The following is a 21,344-nucleotide window of genomic DNA, read 5'->3' as shown; positions in this document are numbered from 1 at the left end:
CGTCCACCGAATCTGAGTGAAAGTCAGCCCGCGAGCTTCTCGACAGGTGCTGATGGTCCTACCTTTGACCTGAAATATCCTCCTCAAACTCCCTGTCCGAAGCACTCGTTCTCATGTTCACTAATGGTAAAGATCTTCGTAAATATCGCCGATGTAATTGTTCTTGGTTTTCCTCCTCGAATATTTTCGTTGTTTTGATCGAGCAGGTAAGGGACTGTTAGAGGTGGAACCCATCATTCGATTTATCCTTCCCAGAAGACCACCGCAGAATCGCGGTAATTGTTGGCTGTCTCCACACCGAGGGCGGCCCACTTTTGTTCATGTAGACGTTTGCTCTCGTGCTGGATGTCCGTCTGTAGCTCTCGGTACCGGTCTCTCCCGCTCTTGCGCGTCCACTCAGCGGATACTGGCAACATGTCTCGTAGCGGTTAGCCTTGGACGCACCAGAGCTGCTCAGCTGGTGACTAGTGTGAGGGTGGGGGCGGTCACCTGAAGTGGTGATCCGGAATGTTTGTTGTCCGCTCCCGTCTTCATCGGTGTCATTGTTCGACCGCGTCGTCGGTGTCGTGGGGCTGGCCTCTTCCAGGTTCCTCCTGCTTAAGACTGAGGACTCAATGAAGGAGTTCCAGTCTGCCCGTTTGAGTTGACCTGATGTTGGCAGGGATATAATGGAATTGGATGAGCGTCATACGACGACTGGCAGGTGGTCGCTGGTACTGATGGGTCCGGCGACGTGCCTGTTCAGGACGGCCTCGTTGTTTAGAGAGGATTATGTCAGGTGTTGTGGCACTGGCACGTCTGATCCAATGTCCAGGCTCTGGGGCGAAGTGTTGCAGTTTTCCCTTCACCAATCCTTAGCCAGCGCCACACCGACGTTGTTCTGTTACCGTGTCCAAGTATGGCGTAGTGCGCATTAAGTCCCCTATGATGTATGTTGGTTTTCTGTGGCGCAACAACTGGTTGAGTTCTTGTTCGGGTAAATAAGGACGGGTGAATCCTCGAAGTCTAGTAACACTCTGTGACTCAGCCGTAACCTGGTGGCCACAGCGACTCCATCGTTCAGTCTACCCGTCATGTTCCTTACGTCTATTAAGGGACCAGTGTAGGACATTATGTTGGACAATTTTCATCCTTCTAACGACTGCCATTTCGGAGACTGTAGCTTGAGGCGTCGCTTGAAGTGTTTGTTCGGCTTCTACCATTTCTAGGAGGCCGGAACTGTAGCAGAATCTTCGTACATCTGCTTGTCAGTTAATGGCGGGCCCTCGAACTTCTCGTTGCCGTAAACAGGAAGATGTTTAGGTCCTGGGCCTGCGTATCGAAGTCATCTACTGACGCTGCAGCTCGAGAGTCTTTTTCCTCTGTGGAGTAATACACCATTACCTGGTCGCAACTATTAACTGTGGTTGCAGTTCGATGGCCACTGTCGTCGCTGGGAGTACATCTCTTGGGGTCACGGAGATTTACGGTGTCGCTGGAGCTGTGATCCCAGGACTGACCCCAGCCACGTCAGACTACGGTTGCTCTGCGTTTGCCTAAGTCCCAGGAGGTCATGGTCCCATTTCTGGCGTGGGTTGAGGTCGTCGATAAGTCGTTGAGTGGGTTACTGCCTTCAGGATTTCTTTTGAAGGGACTTCGTCGCTTATTTCGTTAGGTCACAATGTTGTTCCTGGTTAGTGTCTCGTTGAGGTGTTTCAAGTATGGACCTGGATGAACCATGTTCATGTGATGGGCATGCAGATACGACAAGTAGATAGCGGTGGCTTTGGACTAGTCCAACTGTAGAGAGGAGACGCTCCTGATGCGTCCCTCATGGTGTCCAGTGACTCAGTAACTGCCTGCTTTATTAGGTCCTTAATGGTTCGTATCTCTGATTGCAGGACTGCCATGGTTTCGCTCACATTGTTGACTTTTTTTGTGAATCTGCTTGAGTTTCTTTCAGGGAGTCTTTTAGGGTTTGGCTGCTGCTACGGTCGTGGACTGAGTGGTCTTTTTCATGGTGTTAGAAATTTCCTTTGCTTGTTTGTTTTTTTGCTTGATTATTTCGGTCAGCTTCTTCTCTGTTTTTTTAATTACCCGTTTCCTGACCAGGCAGGTGGCAGAGAAGGTCCTGTGGCCACCCTCGCAGACGACACACTTTTGCATGGTGCTACGGCAGTCTTTGTAGAAGTGTTGATCAGATGAACACTCGGAGCATATGACCCCCTGCAGGGGGGGGCAGTTCTTGGTCATGTGGTCATTGTATTTGTAGCACTTCATAGATTTGCATCCGTTGTGTCTGCAAAGCGAACCTTGCTTTTATTGTGGGCATACATAGGGTACACCTCTACAATCTTGACATTGTTTGATCTTCTATTTCATCGCTTATATCTTCTGCATTATTTTCCACTACACCTTTGTCCAAATTCTTACTTACAAGGGCGAGCTTGGCGCCGTATTCTGTAAGACAATGACTTCGTATCCATTGGTGTTAATTTTGTCCATGGCTTATCAACATCTTAATCTGTTTCTGTGGAGATGATGTAGCCATCTCTCAGACTTACGAGTCTATTTATTCTCACCCTTAGGTCGCTCAATAGCCTTTTTAGCTTCATCCGAAACCCTGGGTCAGGGTTCCGGAGGTCTTCACTCTCACTTTGGCCATGGTCAGTTACATACATGAAAATCCTACCTAATCTGTCCACCTCAGGTAAACCCATGGATGCCGCTCCTTCTGTCCACGTACTGGGCGAGTAAAGACGGGTTTAGTAGGTGAACAGACAATCCTCTGACGGGGGCCTGGCCGCCTAACACCTAACAGTAACAGGTTATGAAGCACTGCCGAATTCCTAACAGAAAATGTTGCCACCTTTACTGTTTCGACTCAGCAGCCCTTTGAGGGCCACCTCTTGTAGCTTTAGGCGAAAGGATTGGATAGGGAAGAAGCGTAATGTACAAGAATAATATCCATGTACAACTACAAGATAAAGCAGCCAGAGCGAGCCTAACGTGAAAAACAAGGCCGACAGTCTTAAAGGTCAACAAATTTGAACATGAGCCGGGAGCGATGCAGCAGGTTCGCTCGCTGTGAAGGTTGGGTGCTGTTGTTAATATGAACACTATTACTTAACACACTACACGTGTAGTAGTGATTTATCAACTTAAATGACTGACCAAATCACTCACTACCTCCGAATCCAAGTGACGCAGGAGTCTTAACACTATGTAAACAACCATATTAAGTCAATGCATTGGAAGCAATCAGAAAAGTGTTAGCAGATAAATATAACTTGTACTACCAACACAACCAGAAATATTACATAATGCCCGCTATGAATACTGTCCTGTACTGTTGTCTTGTAACATCAAGTTTTATATCAAAGCTGAAAGAGTAATACCGAAGTAATTAATATGAAACAAAGTGAAACTCATTACAAACAGTAAGTGCCCCAGGACATGTAACCCATATGTTATAGTAGAGCGGATAATGGAAAAATCGTGCAAATGGTGATGCAAGCATGAAATATGGCATGATCATACCCTAGGGGCTACTGGTCAAATCTGCCTGATTGGCCATTTGGAAATCCAAGATGGCGGCCATTTTTCAAGATGGCTGCCAAATTGACCTTCGAAAGATGATTTTTTGAATAGAAATTGATGTAGTTGATCAATCTAAATGATCTTAGTGTCGATATGTATGTTTTCAAGCATGCTCAGATGATTTTTTATATTTCTGATACTCTCAGATATATATTTGTCTTATTTATGACTGGTTTTATGTACTGGTTTTATGTTTTTTCCAACTAGGTGAGGGTAGCATGCAGAGGGTCTCTGCATGTGAGGAAGTGATTGTCGGGCACTACCAGGGCACACTGGCGACATCACTGCTGTGCAACCCAGCATGGGGTTCAGTGTCAGCTAAGAAAAAGCATGTCATACTGCAACAGCTTAGTGTCCCAAATGCTGCTTAACCAACCCCAAATCAGCTAAGCAGCCGCACCTGAAGTGGCAGGATGTGCCAGCGCGGGAGAGCCGAGCCAAGGATAACGGGGTTTTAGTTATCTGGATGGTGTACAGATCGCACGGGACTAATGACACTGGATGAACGATCGGACTAGGTGTAGGGCAAAAGGCATGAACCTAGTTGTATCCCATACAAGAAAGTGCTCATCAGGGTGGTAAAAGGATAAACCCTCGGCCCTGAAGATCAAAAATAGTTATGGACACAAAATCTACCAACAAATCATTCCTCACTGACTGGGCAAAGTGTTGTCTTTGTCAACAGGATAAGAAGGAAGATCTTAAGTCTCCACATGCAAATCCTGCCAAAAAAAGAGATGACGATTACAAGAGCTTGGCAAGGAATATTCCTCTATTTCATTCAATCAATGCACTGCCAATCAAGCTTGACCCTGCAAGACTTGTTGAAGATGATGGGATAGAGGAGACCTTGAGGAGAAACAAGGCACAGTATCATGAGAGTATCAGTGACATTATCTAAGCGTGTGGTGTCTTGATAAAATACATTGCCACACGCTGCTGGCTAAATAAGTAATGTATATAAATGGAGTGCATACATAATATACATACAACATACATAATATACATACACCTCCCCCCCCCTACCATACGCTCATAGCAAAGTCTTGAGCGGACCTTTTCTTTTGGATCCGTTCTGAGCGTCGAGGGACTTGATCACTGGGGAGGATATGTGACTTCAACACTGGTTACTGGGTCAGCAGAAGGCATTGTTACAGGACGGAGAAAACGGCGGTTCCTCCACCACACACGACCACTGGATAACTGCACCTGGTAATCCCGTAACCCACCGAGACCCATGACTACGCCAACTTTGTCCCAACATAGGGAGATCGGATCCTGAACACGGACTTGGGTGCCAACACTCAACTTGGGGAGAGAACTGGTGTGGTCGTTGTAGCGGGCGACGACATCATGAGCACGTTCGGCGGCTCGGCGATCACAATCCTCTGTCTTGGCCTGCCATTCCTTGGAGAAGGATTGAGGGTGAGCAGGGACACAAGAACGGAGGGGGCATCCATACAAGACCTGGGCAGGGGAGCGTCCGGTGTAATTGGGTGTGTTGCGGAGTTCAAGGAGACCCCGGTCGAAGGCCTCGCAGTCGATATTCCCAGAAGGGGCCACTTTGAGGATGAGGTGCTTCAGGGATTTGACAGCAGCCTCAGCGTGGCCTTTGGACTGCGGGTAATGGGGCGATGACAATACATGCCGGACTCCCCATCGGTCAAGGAACACAGCAAAGTCCCGGCTTGTGAACTGGGGCCCTCCGTCGGTTCGCAGGCGCACAGGAACGCCCACGTCACGGAAGTAGTGGCGGAACTTGCTGGTGGTGGCGGCAGACGTCGTATCATTACCGCATTTGATGACAATCGGCCAACCAGAGCGACGGTCGACGATAACAAGGAAGGACTTTCCTGACACACTGAAAAAGTCGGCCGACTCAGATTCAAAGGGGTTGTCGTCACTCATGAAGGGTTCCTGCTGCTGGCTGGGTTGTAGTACTTGGCAGGGCTCGCACGCATGGATAGCATTGGAGATGTCGGAGTCGATGCCAGGCCAGAACACAGTCTGTCTTACACGTCGTTTGGTGGCCTCAGCTCCACAGTGACTGTCGTGAAGGCGAGCCAAGACGTGGGGACGTGAGGCAGCAGGGACAACTACACGTGCTTCGTACAGAGCAAGGTCCCCGTCGCAGTAGAGTTCATTGCGGAGTTTCCAATACGGGAGCAGGGTGTTGTGAAGGTCGTAGCGGTTGCTAGGCAGCTACCAAATAGGGAGGTACTACCGCCTGGGAAGATATTGGAAGCATAATGTGTTGTCTATGGTAGACCCTGCTGCTGTATGGCATCACAAAAATTGTGACCAAGTCTCAGGTTGCTGACCTGACTTTCTGCCTCAATCACACACAATTGCAGGGTCTCAATTGTTTCACTTACTATTAACAACACAACATACATATACAGTATTGTTTCTCACTTTTGATCTTTTTTTTCATTTTTGTATTTCTTTATGGTTCTTTATTATTACTGTATTATTATTATTATTATTATTATTATTATTATTATTATTATTATTATTATTACATTTTCGTCCCCCAGGCCCTGATGTGGATCAGTGACCTGTGCCCGGGTGGGTTAATCCCCGTTAAAAAAAAAAACTTGACAAGTCGGACGTAGGAAGGGTCATCTTGGGCCGCTGTTCGAAGGTCCTCCATTGCCTTGTCGTCATCTGGTGACAGGTCCTAACGAAGGGATTGGACGGCGTGTAGGGTGACCACAGTCCTGACGGAAAGAGCGAGGTCGGCGTCGAGCACATGGTCTTCTGGAGTAGGGCGGCTGACAGGAGAGCGGGATAAGGCATCAGGGATGCAGAGCTCCCTACCCGCACGCCACACTGCTGTGAAGATGTACGCCGAGAGCTTCTCCTTCAGACGCTGGAGGCGAGGGTTCTCAACGGCGTCAAGCGTGTAGTGGTTGAGGATCGGGACAAGCGGGCGATGGTCAGTCACTAGGTGAAAGTGTTGCAGGCCTATGAGGTAAAACCTGCACTTGGACATTGCCCAAACCACAGCCAACAGCTCTAACTCAATAGTGGCATACCGCTTCTTGGTGTCAGAGAGGAAACGCGGAGCCGGAACTGCCCTCCACCATGATCCTGCAATTGGGCGTATCCCACGCCGTACAAGCGTGAGGTATCTGTCTGCAGAACCGTCGGCAAGGCTGGGTCAAACGTGGCAAGGACAGGTGGACTAGACAGGGCCTGTTTCACTTGCTGGAAGGCCGTGTCGTGGTCGGAAGTCCACAGGAATGTCCCCTTCGGGCTCATCAGGGGGCGAAATGGTTGGGCGGCTACGGAGATGTCCGGCGAAAACTCTCCTAACTGGTTGGTGAGACCGATGAAGGACCTCAAGTCGGTGAGGTTAGCAGGGGTGGGAAAATCCGTGATAGCGCGAACCTTCTCCGGGTCAGCTGCAATACCATTCCCTGAGAGGGTGTACCCACAAAAGTCCACTGAAGTGCTGGCAAGAACAAACTTGTCGGCGTTTAGGGTGATGCCGTGCTTCCGGCACCTGTTGAGTACCTCGTAGATACGGCAGAGGTGATCCATGTAGTCCTCATCGTACACGAGTATGTCGTCGACCACTTTCACGCAGTTTACCAGACCTTGTAGAGCCATATCGCCTCGAAGGCAAAAGGCATCTCCTATAGCAGCGAATCCCATGGGGCCACGGCAATAATTGTAACGTCCATGTGGAGTCATGAACGTTGTAAGTGGTCGGTCTTCTTCGGCAAGCTCTATCTGCCAGTATCCACACAGGGCGTCCATCGTCGTGAAGAAGCGCGCCTTCGGGTCCACACTGCGGATGGCTGCAAAGGGCGTGGGAGAAGGGTGCGCAGGACGAGACACCTGGCTGTTGAGCTTGGAGAGGTCAGTGGTGATCCGAACACCACCTTTGGGTTTTGCGATGACTACCATAGGGTGACACCATGGAGACGGGTCATCACCAGCTGGTGCAATGATTTCTTGGGCGATCATGGAGTCCAGCTCGTTTTTGACCGCATCACGGAAAGCCAGGGGGACCAGTCGAGGGGTGTAGATAGCAAAGGGCTTCGCATCGTCCCTGAAGTGGATCCTCATGGGGGTGCCTACCATCTTCTTGAGAGGCTTTGATTCCAGAGCAGACTTGGTCACCAGAACGTCGCTGAGTTCCTTCAGGAAGTACTTCTGAGCGTGCGAAGGAGAGGTGTCACTGGCAAGAGGTAAGGGTAGGGCGACAGCAGGGTAATTGCTGCTCCCTTCTTGCACCCTGTTAGCATGTTTTACCTCGAGAATAGGTTTTGGGAAGTCCTGGGAGATGATGGCCAACTCTTGGTAATGTCTGTAGGACAGCAAAGGAGTCGGGACACCATTATGCACATCAATCCAGCGTTGACACGACTTGTTGCCAAAGGTGACCTGTGCTTGGAGTGAACCTAGGGCTGGGGCCATCTGTGAACCATCTGCCGTGAAGCGGAGATCCTTGGGAGGGGTTCCTAGATCACTCGGAGAGAGCCCCAAACATTGCAAATGCTGGGGACCCATGACTGTAGCATCAGCGCCGGTGTCGGGCAGCATCTCGAGACGGGATGACGCACTGCCGTAGGTCCCGATGACTCTGATGTGCTGGGGGACTTTGGTCCTGGGACGCGAGGGGAAGTACACCTTCCTAATAAGGCACGAGCGTTATACAAGGTCGTCATGCCTCTGATTTGACGACTGTAGGCGGACCTCACTGGTGGAAGGGCGCTGCTGCTTCCACTGACGCTGTCCCTTGGGTTTGTTGGAAGGGCAACACTTGTCGTAGTGGCCCAGACGACCACACACACATTGCACTGGACGCTTTTGGCTGGACACCGTACTGTAAGTGACCAGTGGCCCTTACGGTCACAACTGTTGCAGGTAGATTCAGCAGCTGGACAAGCCTGTGTTCCGTGCTGCTTACCACAGTTGTTACAAAAGGAGCCGGACGTGGGCATGGTGGGCGAAGGCGTTGGGGTAGACTTCTTGTCCTTCTTGTACTGGGACATAGCCCGTACAGCTGAAGGGGGAGCTCGGATGGCAGAGGTGGCACACCTGGCAACCTCATAGGAGCGACATTTTGTCAACACATCCTTAAGGGAAGAGGAAGAGTCGAGGGAGGTGAGGCGTTGGACAGGATCCTCGGGGCATATGTCTACCTCTTCCGAGGCTCTCTTGAGTCGTACATAGAAAGCGTCAAAAGTTTCATCCTCCATCTGTCTACAGCTAAACCATTCCCTCCTGCGTAGAGCTTCATTCCTCTGACTTTTGATGTGCCGTTGTAGAACATCCAGTACCTCCTCTACAGACAACGAAGAAGTCTGGGGCACCTGCAACGTATGTTCCAAGACACGCTGCATTTCCAAAGACAGACACATACGTAGCTGAATGAGTTGTTTAGGCTGTGACAAGCTCTGGAGATCCACCATTGTAGCATAATTAATCCACCGTCGCCGCCATTCACGAAAAGTCTGGAAATTCACATCAGGCTTTAAGATGGGTGGGGGTTGGGCAGGCGCTTTGGGTGGGGCTGGAGGGCATGAAGAAGGCATTGACGAGGTACCTGAACCAGACGGTACCGAAGAGGTGGAAGAGTCAGGAGCTTGGTTAACAGTAAGGCGAGATATCAAAGCTTCAAACCGTGCACTATCTTCCAATCTCCTTTTTTCGTCCTCAACACGTCTTGTAGATTCGTCCTCACACTTTCCTCCCTCATAAACTTCATTAAAGCAATTATATCTGAAGACAAGGCTGAAGATCGAGGTGGAGGGCTTGGAGATGTGGTGGGAGAAGCTCTAGCGTCTCGCTCTGCCTGGCCATCCATCTCTGTAGAGCTGTCACTGTTATCCGTCTGACGCATGGCTGCACCGCTGCGTAAGGCACGAGACATAATTACTTAATCTGTGTACTATATCTCAAATCAGTGTTGACCGGTTAGCCTGTCATATCAACAAGATCTGAGACAAAAAAAATAATTGAATACACAGATAAGTAGATTATATATAAAATATATATAAAGAAATGACTGCGGTCTGTGCGCTCGTGTGTGTGTGTGTGTTAGTTGGTGTGTTGGTGGGGTGTAGGAGCGGCAGGCTCACCGAGTCAGTTACCCTCTAGACGCGGCCGGGGGAGGGTGCGCTGAACGCTGCTCCTCAAAAATGCCCTGTACAAGCCTTCCACCTTGGGGAAAACTTTAGAGAAGGTCACACACTTTAAGCACTGTTCACACAAGGCACTTATAACACTTCACAGAAACTTGCTGTTAATTCAAAACAAGTTTTTGGGGGAGACGTGGCGGTTGGCGGACAGATGGTTGACGGTTGACGAGAGCGTGGGGGTCCCTGAGCCGGTCTTGCCACAGACTTTACACAAAGGCACTTGCACTAATTCAGTCAATTAACTCACTGCACCATGTACATGTTCTGGGTACTCAGTTCTAACTACAAGAGCAAACACAAACACCTGTAGAGTTTTGTAGGTTCTATTTTCTGGATGTACAGAGGTGGGAGCAAAGACGATGGTTCCCTACACTCTCGATGGGTCAACTTACCTCTCAGGCGACATGTGGCAAGTGATACATTAGCAGCTTCCAGATGTCGCCAGGCACATTATCTAAGCGTGTGGTGACATGATAAAAGGCATTGCCACACGCTGCTGGCTAAATATGTAATGTATATAAATGGAGTACATGCATAATATATATACAACATACATAATATACGTACACACTGCACCAGGTGATCTGACAGCAATAACCTCACAACATATGACTGCTGAGAGTGACTCGACCACGAGATATGAGGTTGAGGAATTCCATAAGTTTAAATAATGGGTTACTTAATGCACAAAGGCAGAATATGTCATACAGAAGACTCACATCAAATAAAATGACCCTAAATGGATAAATAATTATTTAAAGAATATTATTGGGCAAATGAAGGCTATAGGTAGGAGAATAAATCGTGGTGAAGTTTACCTCCGAGATTATTGGCCAGTAGGGTTAAGACAGAGATAACACAAGCAATGCGGAATAATAAACTGAAGGTAGCAAGGGAAGCGAAGTCAAACCCAAGGGATTCTTCAATATGTATTAAACTAAAACATGGGACATGATTGGATCAATACAGTATGATGCCGGCGAACTAACTAATAATGACGAAGAAATGGGGAGTAATCTGGACAGATATTTTCCACCAATTTTCATAACCGAGGTGCAGGTCTGGATGTTGTGACCTCCTTTCATCCATCCATTTTTGGGGATTTCTGGCCACGTCGCCTTTCGGCTATTTCGGCCGAAGCTGTTTTTTTCCACGGTTATTTTCTTTCTGGCTCTTCCTTTTGTTCTTTTTGCTTTTCACTCTCCCTATTTCTTCATGGTCTTGTTCAGGTATATACTCCTAAATGTCAAAAATCTCTGAAAATTTTAATGTTAATGTATCTTTTTTTTTTTCCTTCTGTTTTGTCTGGTTCTCGAGTCTCCTTTTCCTCTGCCTTGTAGCTCAGTTGTTTTTTGCTTCGCAGTTTAGCCACCCTACACTCCTCCCTCCACTTGGGACACTCCTGGTCGGAGGAGGAGTGAGGGCCGCCACAAGCTGCGCATTTCTTGTCGGCCGCCGAGCAGTTTGTTTGCTGGTGCCCGGGTGTCCCGGAAGTGGCACAGACCTCCCTAGCTCGGCACTTGCCTGCCAGATGGCCACACCTCTGGCATTTATAACACCTTGTGGGTCTTTTTTCATAAAGTCGTATTGGAATGTTCTCCCATCCCAGCACTACAATGCTTGGTATGTGCTTTGGATAACCGACCAGTGCAGTTATGCTGGTCAGCTTCCGTACTATTGTGAGCTGGACTCCGATCGGCTCGACCAGCTCATCTTTCTCAAGATGGTCTATCTCGGTGTGGGAGATTACTCCCAACACCAAGTTATCCTCTGCATAGGCTTCCACTTGAATCTTAATCCCGTTAATTTTTTAATGTTTGATACTTGCTGAACCTGTCCCCATTTCGCGAAGGTGACCATAAGTCCACCACTCACTGGTCTGCGGACAACCCTTGTCACCCCCTTGATTCCTAAGGAGTCAAAAAACTTCCTTAGGACAAGGAGGTTGCGTTGCTTGGGTAATGGGCATTCGGCTGGATACACTCTCACGACAGCTTTGTACTCATCGAGGGTCACGTAGTACCTCGGGAGCAGAGAAGATCTTGCCTCGCCGAGGTGCAGGTCTGGGTGTTGTGACCTCCTGGTTGGTTGGTGATATGGATAGAAGAGAGCCTTGGCTCTGAGGGTTCAAGAAGGGTACAGTACAAGGTAAAGTTCAGAAGTAGGAAATATAGGAGGAGGTTGACAGCAGGTGGGCTATCCACCTTGCGGAGACGAAGTTTTTTCTTCCGTCAACAGTGCTGCATTAGAGGACTCTTGCGGCTAGGGAAGGCCGGTCTCAGCTAAACTAAGCTAAATTGTTGTATTTGATGCTTGCTGGGGGCATATTATGTTGGGAGGGAGGGGTCCCTCCAGGTCCTTGTGGCACTGGAGGGATGATCCCCATCTATTGGTTAAAACAATGTCTGGTTTTCCCGAGTTACCGGCTGATGCGTAAGTTTCGAAGTCGGGCCCGAGGTGTGTTATTGTCCCTTGTTCGATTAGATCAAGGAAAATTGTTCCTCCTGGGTTTCTGTTATTGTGTCCTAAGGTTGTGAGTTTAGCGTTGAGGTCTCCTATGAAGTATGCTGGATTGTTTTGCCTCATTAGTTTTAAGATATCCCCTGTAGGGAATTTGGCCTTCTGAATGTTAGATATGAAATTGAAATAGTTATTGGGCCTCTTGTTGTATTTATTTTGGCTGTAAGAAATTTACTTTGGAAGTTGTCTATGATTTTGTATTGTATGTTGCGTTTTATAGTTATTGCTATTCCGTCATGTGGTTCGTCATGTATGTCCATTTGGTGTATATGGTAGTTAAAGATCTTGATTTTGTCACTGTTTTTCCGACCCTGTGAGTTGATTAGTATTATGTCCGGGTCCAATGTGCTGTATGCATTTGTTAGCTCTGTTTTCCATATCTGTGTCCAGGCAAGGACATTATTTTGTAAAATCCTTATGTTTCGGTTCTGTGCACTCGCGGATCCCGTGAACTCAGTGCAAATTGCTTGCTGGCTTTTGTCTATCCTGTCGGATATCTCTGCCGTTCCTCTTTTAGGCCTGTTCCTATATTCTTATATATTGTAATGTCGACTTTTTCAATTTTGTTGTATTGGGTGTTGATTCTTCCGCTTCTGATTAGGGTTTCAATGTGTGACTCCTCCACTCTATTGTCCTCAAATGTGTATTTTATGTTGCCTTGTTTTATTTCTTGTGTAAGCTTTTCTTTAGGGATTATCGGTTGAGTTGACGGAGAAAAATCGAATGCCGATATTCTCGCCGTAGTCAGGAATGTTCTGAGGTTTAATTGGTATGATCTGTCTAGTAAGTCCCTGGTATCTATCTCCACTCCTCTCTCTTCATCTTCTTGTTCTGGATTTGATGCTTGTGTTTCAGTTCCTCTCTTGTCCGTTGTTTTTTGGTGCGGTTGCACCTTAGTTTTCATTTTCTATTTCCAGGCTGTTTTCTATTATAATTTTGAATATCTCTGTCGATGGAGCAGTGTCTGGGAAGTTCACATGGGGTACATTGTTTGCAGTGAACATCTTTTTTAGTGGTTTTCCCAAATGTTCCTGGTTTGGCAACGGTGGTGATGTGTGCGTGTATTATTACCGTTAGAATTGTGAATGGGAGGCCTTCGTTAAGTTTAAGGTAGGTGGGTAGGTGGCTTGAGTTGGTTGTACTTATTTTGATTTTTCCATGACCTTTTTTGTTGTGTCCTGAAGTTTTGCTGGCTGCATTGGTCTTGTTTGGGTCTAGTTCTATTTTTTTATTGGCCGTTCTTTTCTCTTTTCGCTTTTTCATTATTTTTCTTTTCTTGTGGGGTACCTGGCTGCCAGTGTCCGGTGATCCCCTTTGCAGTTTAGTCATTTTGGCATATCCTTGTATGTGCAGTCTCTGAATGTATGGCCACATCGCAGGACATTCAGAGCAGTACTTCTTGTCCTTTTCAGGGCAGCTGGCTGAGGTGTGATCGTACTTATAACATGTCCAGTATGGTGTTATTGGGAAAAATTCTTCCTTTTCTGTTTGGTGTTTCGGTATGTGGTCGTGTGATATGCTTATGCCATTTTCCATCTCCATCTGAGCCATGGAGATCTCAGTGAATCTGATCTTCATCATAGTTGATGCACTTGGCATCAACACTACCTCCTCGACTTTTGCTCATGTGTTTCTCTCTTCTATTTCATTTCCTATGTCGCTTGGTTTCTGCGTGATGAATTTGTCCACCCTCTTCATTACGATGGATTTCCTCGCTCTTACTTGGGGTGGTACAACTATTTCAAAGTTCTCCCTTTTCAGTATTTTGACAGCATCTGTGGCGAGCATAAGGTCGACTTTTTTTTTCTTAGCAGATAACTATGTATGAGTCTCTTGCTTCGATGAGGGCCGCGAATTTGATGTTGAGGTGAGCACATAGGATAGTGCCTAGTTCCTTTGCGATTTCCGGATACGCCACCGCGGAGGGAGCGCAACCGAATCCTGTTACTCGTTGTCTTCGTCATGCTTGGGTTGACTTCTTTTACATCCGTCCAGTGGTGGGTCAGGCCACCGTTGCGTGGGGTGAATCTTGTGCCCTACCTCTTCCGGGAGAGCGACCTAACAAGGGAATTTCAGCCACCCACCGCCACTTCATGGTCGAGTGGTCCTAGGGTGGTTCCAATGTCTCTCTCCCAGAAGCCCCGTTAGGGGTAGCCTACTTATAGACGTGAGCTAGTTTACCTATTCCGGGGGGGGGGGGTTGAAGGATTCAGGAATGCGACCCCCTTCCCAGGTGTACCCGCACGATCACGGTTACCCAGGAAGGCTCGGCGGAGGGATAGGTTCTGTTCCTGTTCCCCTTCAGTGTTCATTATCTCCTGGGAACAGCTACAGGGGGGACCCGAAGACGAATATACCTCTGAGGGTGCAGGTCCCCAGGCCAGAGCGAAGAAAAATAAAGATTTAGTAGTAGAGATAGACCCCCAACCACGTCAGGATCGCCACGCTTTAGCTGCCCTCCAGCAGGAGTGTGGGTCACTCACACTGCCCGTGGGGAGGACTAGATAGTGTTGACAATCCTGATCGCTCGTGGGGAATCAAGATCAAATTGTTGTGGATCTCTTCACACCTGTCTCCGAGAATTAGACAAGAGTTGATATTAGAGTTGAACTAGCGACTGGTGAACTCGATTTGCATTTTCGTAGATAACTTTAAAATGGCAATGAGGAAAGAACTAGGAGATGAATTTGAAAGAAGCAGATGAATGAAAATAGTCATCAATTGACTCATTGTCCACCGTGATATAATGCTTCGAGTTATATATGTGTAGGATATACTGTAAGTTCCTCTGGCTATATGACCCTTATGCAGGCGTGAATAATATAAAATATCAGGTATTTGGGACGTTACATGGACAAAAACTCCACAAGCTAAAACACTGGCTTAGATAGTGAGAAAATGGAGCCGTAGAGGGACAGGTACAAGTCACCCTGTGTGAACGACACAGTAATTTATTGCTAATGATGAGGTAGTTGACATCTACACATTATCCACATACTGCACCAAGTACTTAACTACTTGGTGCAGTATGTGCAGCACTTTATTACCATCGTATGTAATGAATCAACCCTGTTATAGCCAATGATAAATAACCTGACCACTGGTATGTGACAGAGATCTCTGAATAGTGTTCATTGTTTTTCTATATTCTTTCTGCACCGCTACACGCAGGATGAGTATGGAAAGAATATAAACTAGTCTCTGCCAGTCAGCAAGCTTAAAATTCCATTAACACCCTACCTCGGTCACCCACAGATCCTTGGAGGGCAGTGCACGTCAGACAACCAGTGCACGGCAGTGACCCCCAACGCGGAGTGCAATGACTCGGTGTGCACCTGTGTCAGTCCATTGACCAACTACTTCAACCTGGCTTGTATACATGGTGAGGCGCTCCCCCACACACTTACTGTCACAGAGAGTGTGTACAGGAGTTAAGGTGATGTAACTCCTCAGAAGTTAGTAAAATATATATATATATATATATATATATATATATATATATATATATATATATATATATATATATATATATATATATATATATATATATATATATATATATATTTCATACATTCATCTCTCTATGACATAAGTATATGCCCAACAAGAATGTATGACTGACCTTGCATGAGCCTATGATTAGCATAAGTGTATGATTAATCTGAGTGTATGACTGACAGGAGTGTATGACTGGCATGAGAGTATGACTGACATAAGTGTATGCATAGTAAGAATGTATGACTGACCTAGCGTGTATTTGGCATGAGTGTATGATTAGCTATATATATATATATATATATATATATATATATATATATATATATATATATATATATATATATATATATATATATATATATATATATATATATATATACATATATATATATATATATATTTTCTCGTCACTTCCTCAAGAGGCCGTGACAGGATCAGCTCGTTAAACAAAACACCGGGTCGAGCCAGGAACACAATATTTAGCACTGCAAGTAAGGCCTGATCTAGCAATTTCATCAAAGGGTCAAACCATAATGAGGTCAATGTATATAAAAAGGATTTCTACCGGTTTGTTAACATTTACGTTTCAGCTAGCAGCAACCCGGGGGTGAGACGGATATCTCACAACCACTAAACAGGGATATTGTAACCGCTAATCGAGAATGTTGAATAGCAGAACGAGAGAAATAATGTAAGAAATTTCGTTTAGGATTTATATATATGTTGCATTTAATTCAGGTTATATTTAGTTAAAGTAATATTTAATAGTTACTTGAATTGAAATTAATTACTCCTGAATAATAATTTTGCGCGATTCTACATTCCTTTGTCTGCGCGCGCATCTTACCAGCTACCGTTGAATGTAAAATTAACCTGCCATCGTCAGTTTCTTAACACTCAGCACCTTCAGTTAAATCCGGCGATCATGGAGGGGTTCACCAACTAAGCTCCACCATTAATTCCTGACCTCCATCTACATCAGCAAACCCTGAGTATCACTTCATATTGTACGATATCCTAACTTTAACTGGGTGTTAAGTTACCTCCGCTAACCTTGCCATCCTTCGATGGTGACTCAACTAAGTGGCTAAGCTTCTGGGAACTTTTTAAGTGTTCAGTACATGATCGTAGAGAGTTAACTAGTAGCCAGAAATTTACAAATTTAAAGGGAAAATTACCTGGAGAGGCGTTGCAATTAATTAGTGGTTTCAGTGTGGTTGAAGCTAGTTTAGCTTCCTGCAATCAAATTATTAACGGATACATAAGGGCAGGAAGATTTAATCAAAGCAGCTCATTTTTCCAACTTCTGTAATATCGCGCGACCAACTTATTGTGTTAGTGAAATTAAATAATTTTTCGCGAATGATAAATGTACAGTGGAATCCATGAGTGCTTTGAACACTACAATGGGCGAGTTATGTACTGTGATCATAAACAATAAGTTACCCTCTGCTTTATCTGAAATAATTAAAAGAGAATTGAAGGATAAATGGTTGATTTAGATGAATTTGTGCACGTATTGAAAGTTGAAATAGCTAACATTGAAACACCAATGCAACACTATGCCTCCACTGCGACTGCTGCCTACACAGTTTATCAAAAACCTAATGTGAATGCAAAGACAAATAATAGTTGTAAATTATGTAATACAGTAAACAAGGACATTTTTGGATGAGATGTACTATGTGACGTCATATGAAAACAAAGAAAAGGCTGGCCTCATGGCCACAATGCTACGAGAGAGGTGTGCGGCCGCTCCCCTACAAGAGAGGTGTTGTGGCTGCAACGCTGCGAGAGAGTTTAAGTGTAGTGATGGTGGGTGGTGTAAGGTATAGTGATGATGGATGGTGTTAAGAATTGTGATGATGGATGGTGTTATATGTAGTGGTGATGGATGGTGTTAAGTATAGTGATGATGGATGGTGTTGTAAGTAGTGATAATGGGTGGTGTTAAGTATAGTGATGATGGATGGTGTTGTAAGTAGTGATAATGGGTGGTGTAAAGTATTGTGATGATGGATGGTGTTAAGTATAGTGATTATGGATGGTGTTAAGTATAGTGATGATTGATGGTGTTAAGTATAGTGATGATGGATGGTGTTAAGTATAGTGATGATGGGTGGTGTTAAGTATAGTGATGATGGATGGTGTTAAGTATAGTGATGATGGATGGTGTTAAGTATAGTGATGATTGATGGTGTTAAGTATAGTGATGATGGATGGTGTTAAGTATAGTGGGATGGATGGTGTTAAGTATAGTGATGATGGGTGGTGTTAAGTATAGTGATGATGGATGGTGTTAAGTATAGTGATGATGGGTGGTGTTAAGTATAGTGATGATGGATGGTGTTAAGTATAGTGATGATGGGTGGTGTTAAGTATAGTGATGATGGATGGTGTTAAGTATAGTGATTATGGATGGTGTTAAGTATAGTGATGATTGATGGTGTTAAGTATAGTGATGATGGATGGTGTTAAGTATAGTGATGATAGATGGTGCTATAGGTAGTGATGATGGATGGTATTATGTATAGTGATGATTGATGGTATTACATGTAGTGATGATGGGTGGTGTTAAGTATAGTGATGATGGGTGGTGTTATATGTAGTGATGATGGGTGGTGTTAAGTATAGTGATGATGGATGGTGTTAAGTATAGTGATGATGGATGGTGTTATATGTAGTGATGTTGGGTGGTGTTAAGTATAGTGATGATGGGTGGTGTTAAGTATAGTGATGATGGGTGGTGCTAAGTATAGTTATGATGGGTGGTGTTAAGTATAGTGATGATGGATGGTGTTAAGTATAGTGATGATGGATGGTGTTATATGTAGTGATGATGGGTGGTGTTAAGTATAGTGATGATGGGTGGTGTTATATGTAGTGATGATGGGTGGTGTTAAGTATGGTGATGATGGATGGTGTTAAGTATAGTGGTGATTGATGGTATTACATGTAGTGATGATGGTATGTATATGTGCACACAGGGCGGTGTAATGCATCTAGTGTGGTAGCATTATGTTAGTGTTAAGGTGTAAGCACTGCTTGCTTCCTCTCGCTTTCAGCTATTGCTACTGGCTAGCCCTCATGTGAATAGGGAAGCAGCCTTGCCTAAGTCTTTCTCTTCCAGTACACAGCCTCTTCGCTATCAGGAAAGTCTTCGAGGTAGTAGATAATGGCGAAAATTACGATGTTATTTACTTAGACTTTAGCAAAGCGTTTGACAGAGTACCACATCAGAGGCTTCTGAGAAAAGGTAAGGCTCATGGTATCGAGGGGAAAGTTTTAAATTGGATAAAATCGTGGCTCACCCATAGAGCACAGAGGGTTAGCGTAGAGGGTGTTAAATCTCAGTGGGGCTGTGTAACCAGTGGGGTTCCCCAGGGGTCAGTACTGGGCCCACTCTTGTTCATAATCTATATAAACGATCTAGATACTGGGATCAGCAGTGACATAAGCAAGTTTGAGGATGACACCAAAATAGGGCGGCAGATTAATTCAGGGCAGAATGCAAATGCACTACAGGAGGATTTACATAAACTGCAGGAGTTGTCAGAGAAATAGCAAATGAAATTCAACACCAGTACGTGCAGCGTACTTAATATTGGTAGAACAAATACCCTGGACTTTGAATGTGGGCATGTATCCGTGCTTACGAACTATTCTGGTAGCTCCAAAGGATGTCATCTGGAAACATGAATTGTACTTCCTTATATTTTCCAAGAAGTGTTTTGACTCTGGTGTTGCCAATGACAAAAGAGGGATGCTTTTCATATTCTATATATAACATCATCCATCATCACTACATATAACACCATCCATCATCACTACAGATCGGTAAAGTAGTTTCCGAGATTCTCGTGCGGACACACAGACAAACAGACAGACTTCTTTGTTTTATAAAGATATGGATCATCACTACATATAACACCACCCATCATCACTACATATAACATCATCCATCATCACTACATATAACACCACCCATCATCACTACATATAACATCATCCATCATCACTACATATAACACCATCCATCATCACTACATATAACACCATCCATCATAACTACATATAACACTACCCATTATCACTACATATAACACCACCCATTATCACTACATATAACACCACCTATCATCACAACATATAACAACATCCATCATCACTTCATATTACATCATCCATCATCACTACAGATCGGTAAAGTAGTTCCCAAGATTCTCGTGCGGACATACATACAAACAGACAGACTTCTTTGTTTTATATATATATATATATATATATATATATATATATATATATATATATATATATATATATATATATATATATATATATATATATATATATATATATATATATATATATATAGATATAGATATAGATAGCAGAAACGCCGCCCTCTGGGCGGCTCTTTCGCTAGGCCATGGTATGAAATATAGTACATTTGACATACCTCGTTAGAATGGACTACCTCCCGAGCTACCTTGTTAGAATGGACAGCCTAGAAAAGTTAGAGATCAAAGAAAAGTAGGCTGTAATGAGAGAGAGAATAAGGATAAAATTAACTATAATATGTGGGATGGGATACGACTTTTCAACCTCTGTGTGGTGTAAGGGATGGAGGTTAAATGCAGAGAAAAGCAAGCTATAATGAAAGAGAACCTCAGTATCAAAATAGCTGTAAATCATGGGAGGGAATACGACTTTTCTACGTGTGTGCGTCGGGGCTGTGTCGGATCTGGTTGGTTGGAGTTTTTTTTAGATCACTACATATAACACCATCCATCATCACTACATATAACATCATCCATCGTCACTACATATAACACCATCCATCATCACTACATATAACACCATCCATCATCACTACATTTCACACCACCCATCATCTCTACATATAACAACATCCATCATCACTAGATATAACACCATCCATCATCACTACATACAACACCATCCATCATCACTACATATAACACCATCCATCATCACTACATATAACACCATCCATCATCACTACATTTGACACCACCCATCATCTCTACATATAACACCATCCATCATCACTACATATAACACCATCCATCATCACTACATATAACACCATCCATCATCACTACATATAACACCATCCATCATCACTACATTTCACACCACCCATCATCTCTACATATAACATCATCCATCATCACTACATTTAACACCATCCATCATCACTACATATAACATCTCTACATATCCATCATCATCACTACATATAACACCATCTATCATCACTACATATAACACCATCCATCATCACTATATTTCACACCACCCATCATCTCTACATATAACATCATCCATCATCACTACATATAACACCATCCATCATCACTACATATAACGACTTCCATCATCACTTCATATAACGACTTCCATCATCACTACATATAACATCATCCATCATCATTACATACAACACCGTCCATCATCATCACTACATATAACACCATCCATCATCACTACATATAACACCATGCATGTGCAGATCGGTATAGTACTTTCCGAGATTGCCGTGCGGACGAACACACAAACAAACACACA

The 21,344-nt window shown here is 44.8% G+C and overlaps 1 protein-coding gene across 4 annotated transcripts in view; it reads left to right on the top strand.

Annotated features, from left to right (window-relative positions):
• The window catches only part of LOC121877379 (frizzled-2-like), a 203,998-nt gene that overhangs the window by 163,365 nt on the left and 19,289 nt on the right, over window positions 1–21,344 (top strand). For all 4 annotated transcript variants that reach the window (XM_042383117.1, XM_042383118.1, XM_042383116.1 and 1 more), the window contains one exon: window positions 15,510–15,636. In XM_042383117.1, the coding sequence (XP_042239051.1) occupies window positions 15,510–15,636 (127 nt within the window). The remainder of the gene's footprint in view (window positions 1–15,509; window positions 15,637–21,344) is intronic.

Source organism: Homarus americanus, unplaced genomic scaffold (assembly GCF_018991925.1).
Source record: "Homarus americanus isolate GMGI-L3 unplaced genomic scaffold, GMGI_Hamer_2.0 scaffold367, whole genome shotgun sequence".
In the NCBI taxonomy this organism is placed as follows: Eukaryota; Metazoa; Arthropoda; class Malacostraca; order Decapoda; family Nephropidae; genus Homarus; species Homarus americanus.
The sequence above is the reverse complement of the archived record's forward strand: the minus strand, read 5'-3'. Positions and strand labels throughout refer to the sequence as shown.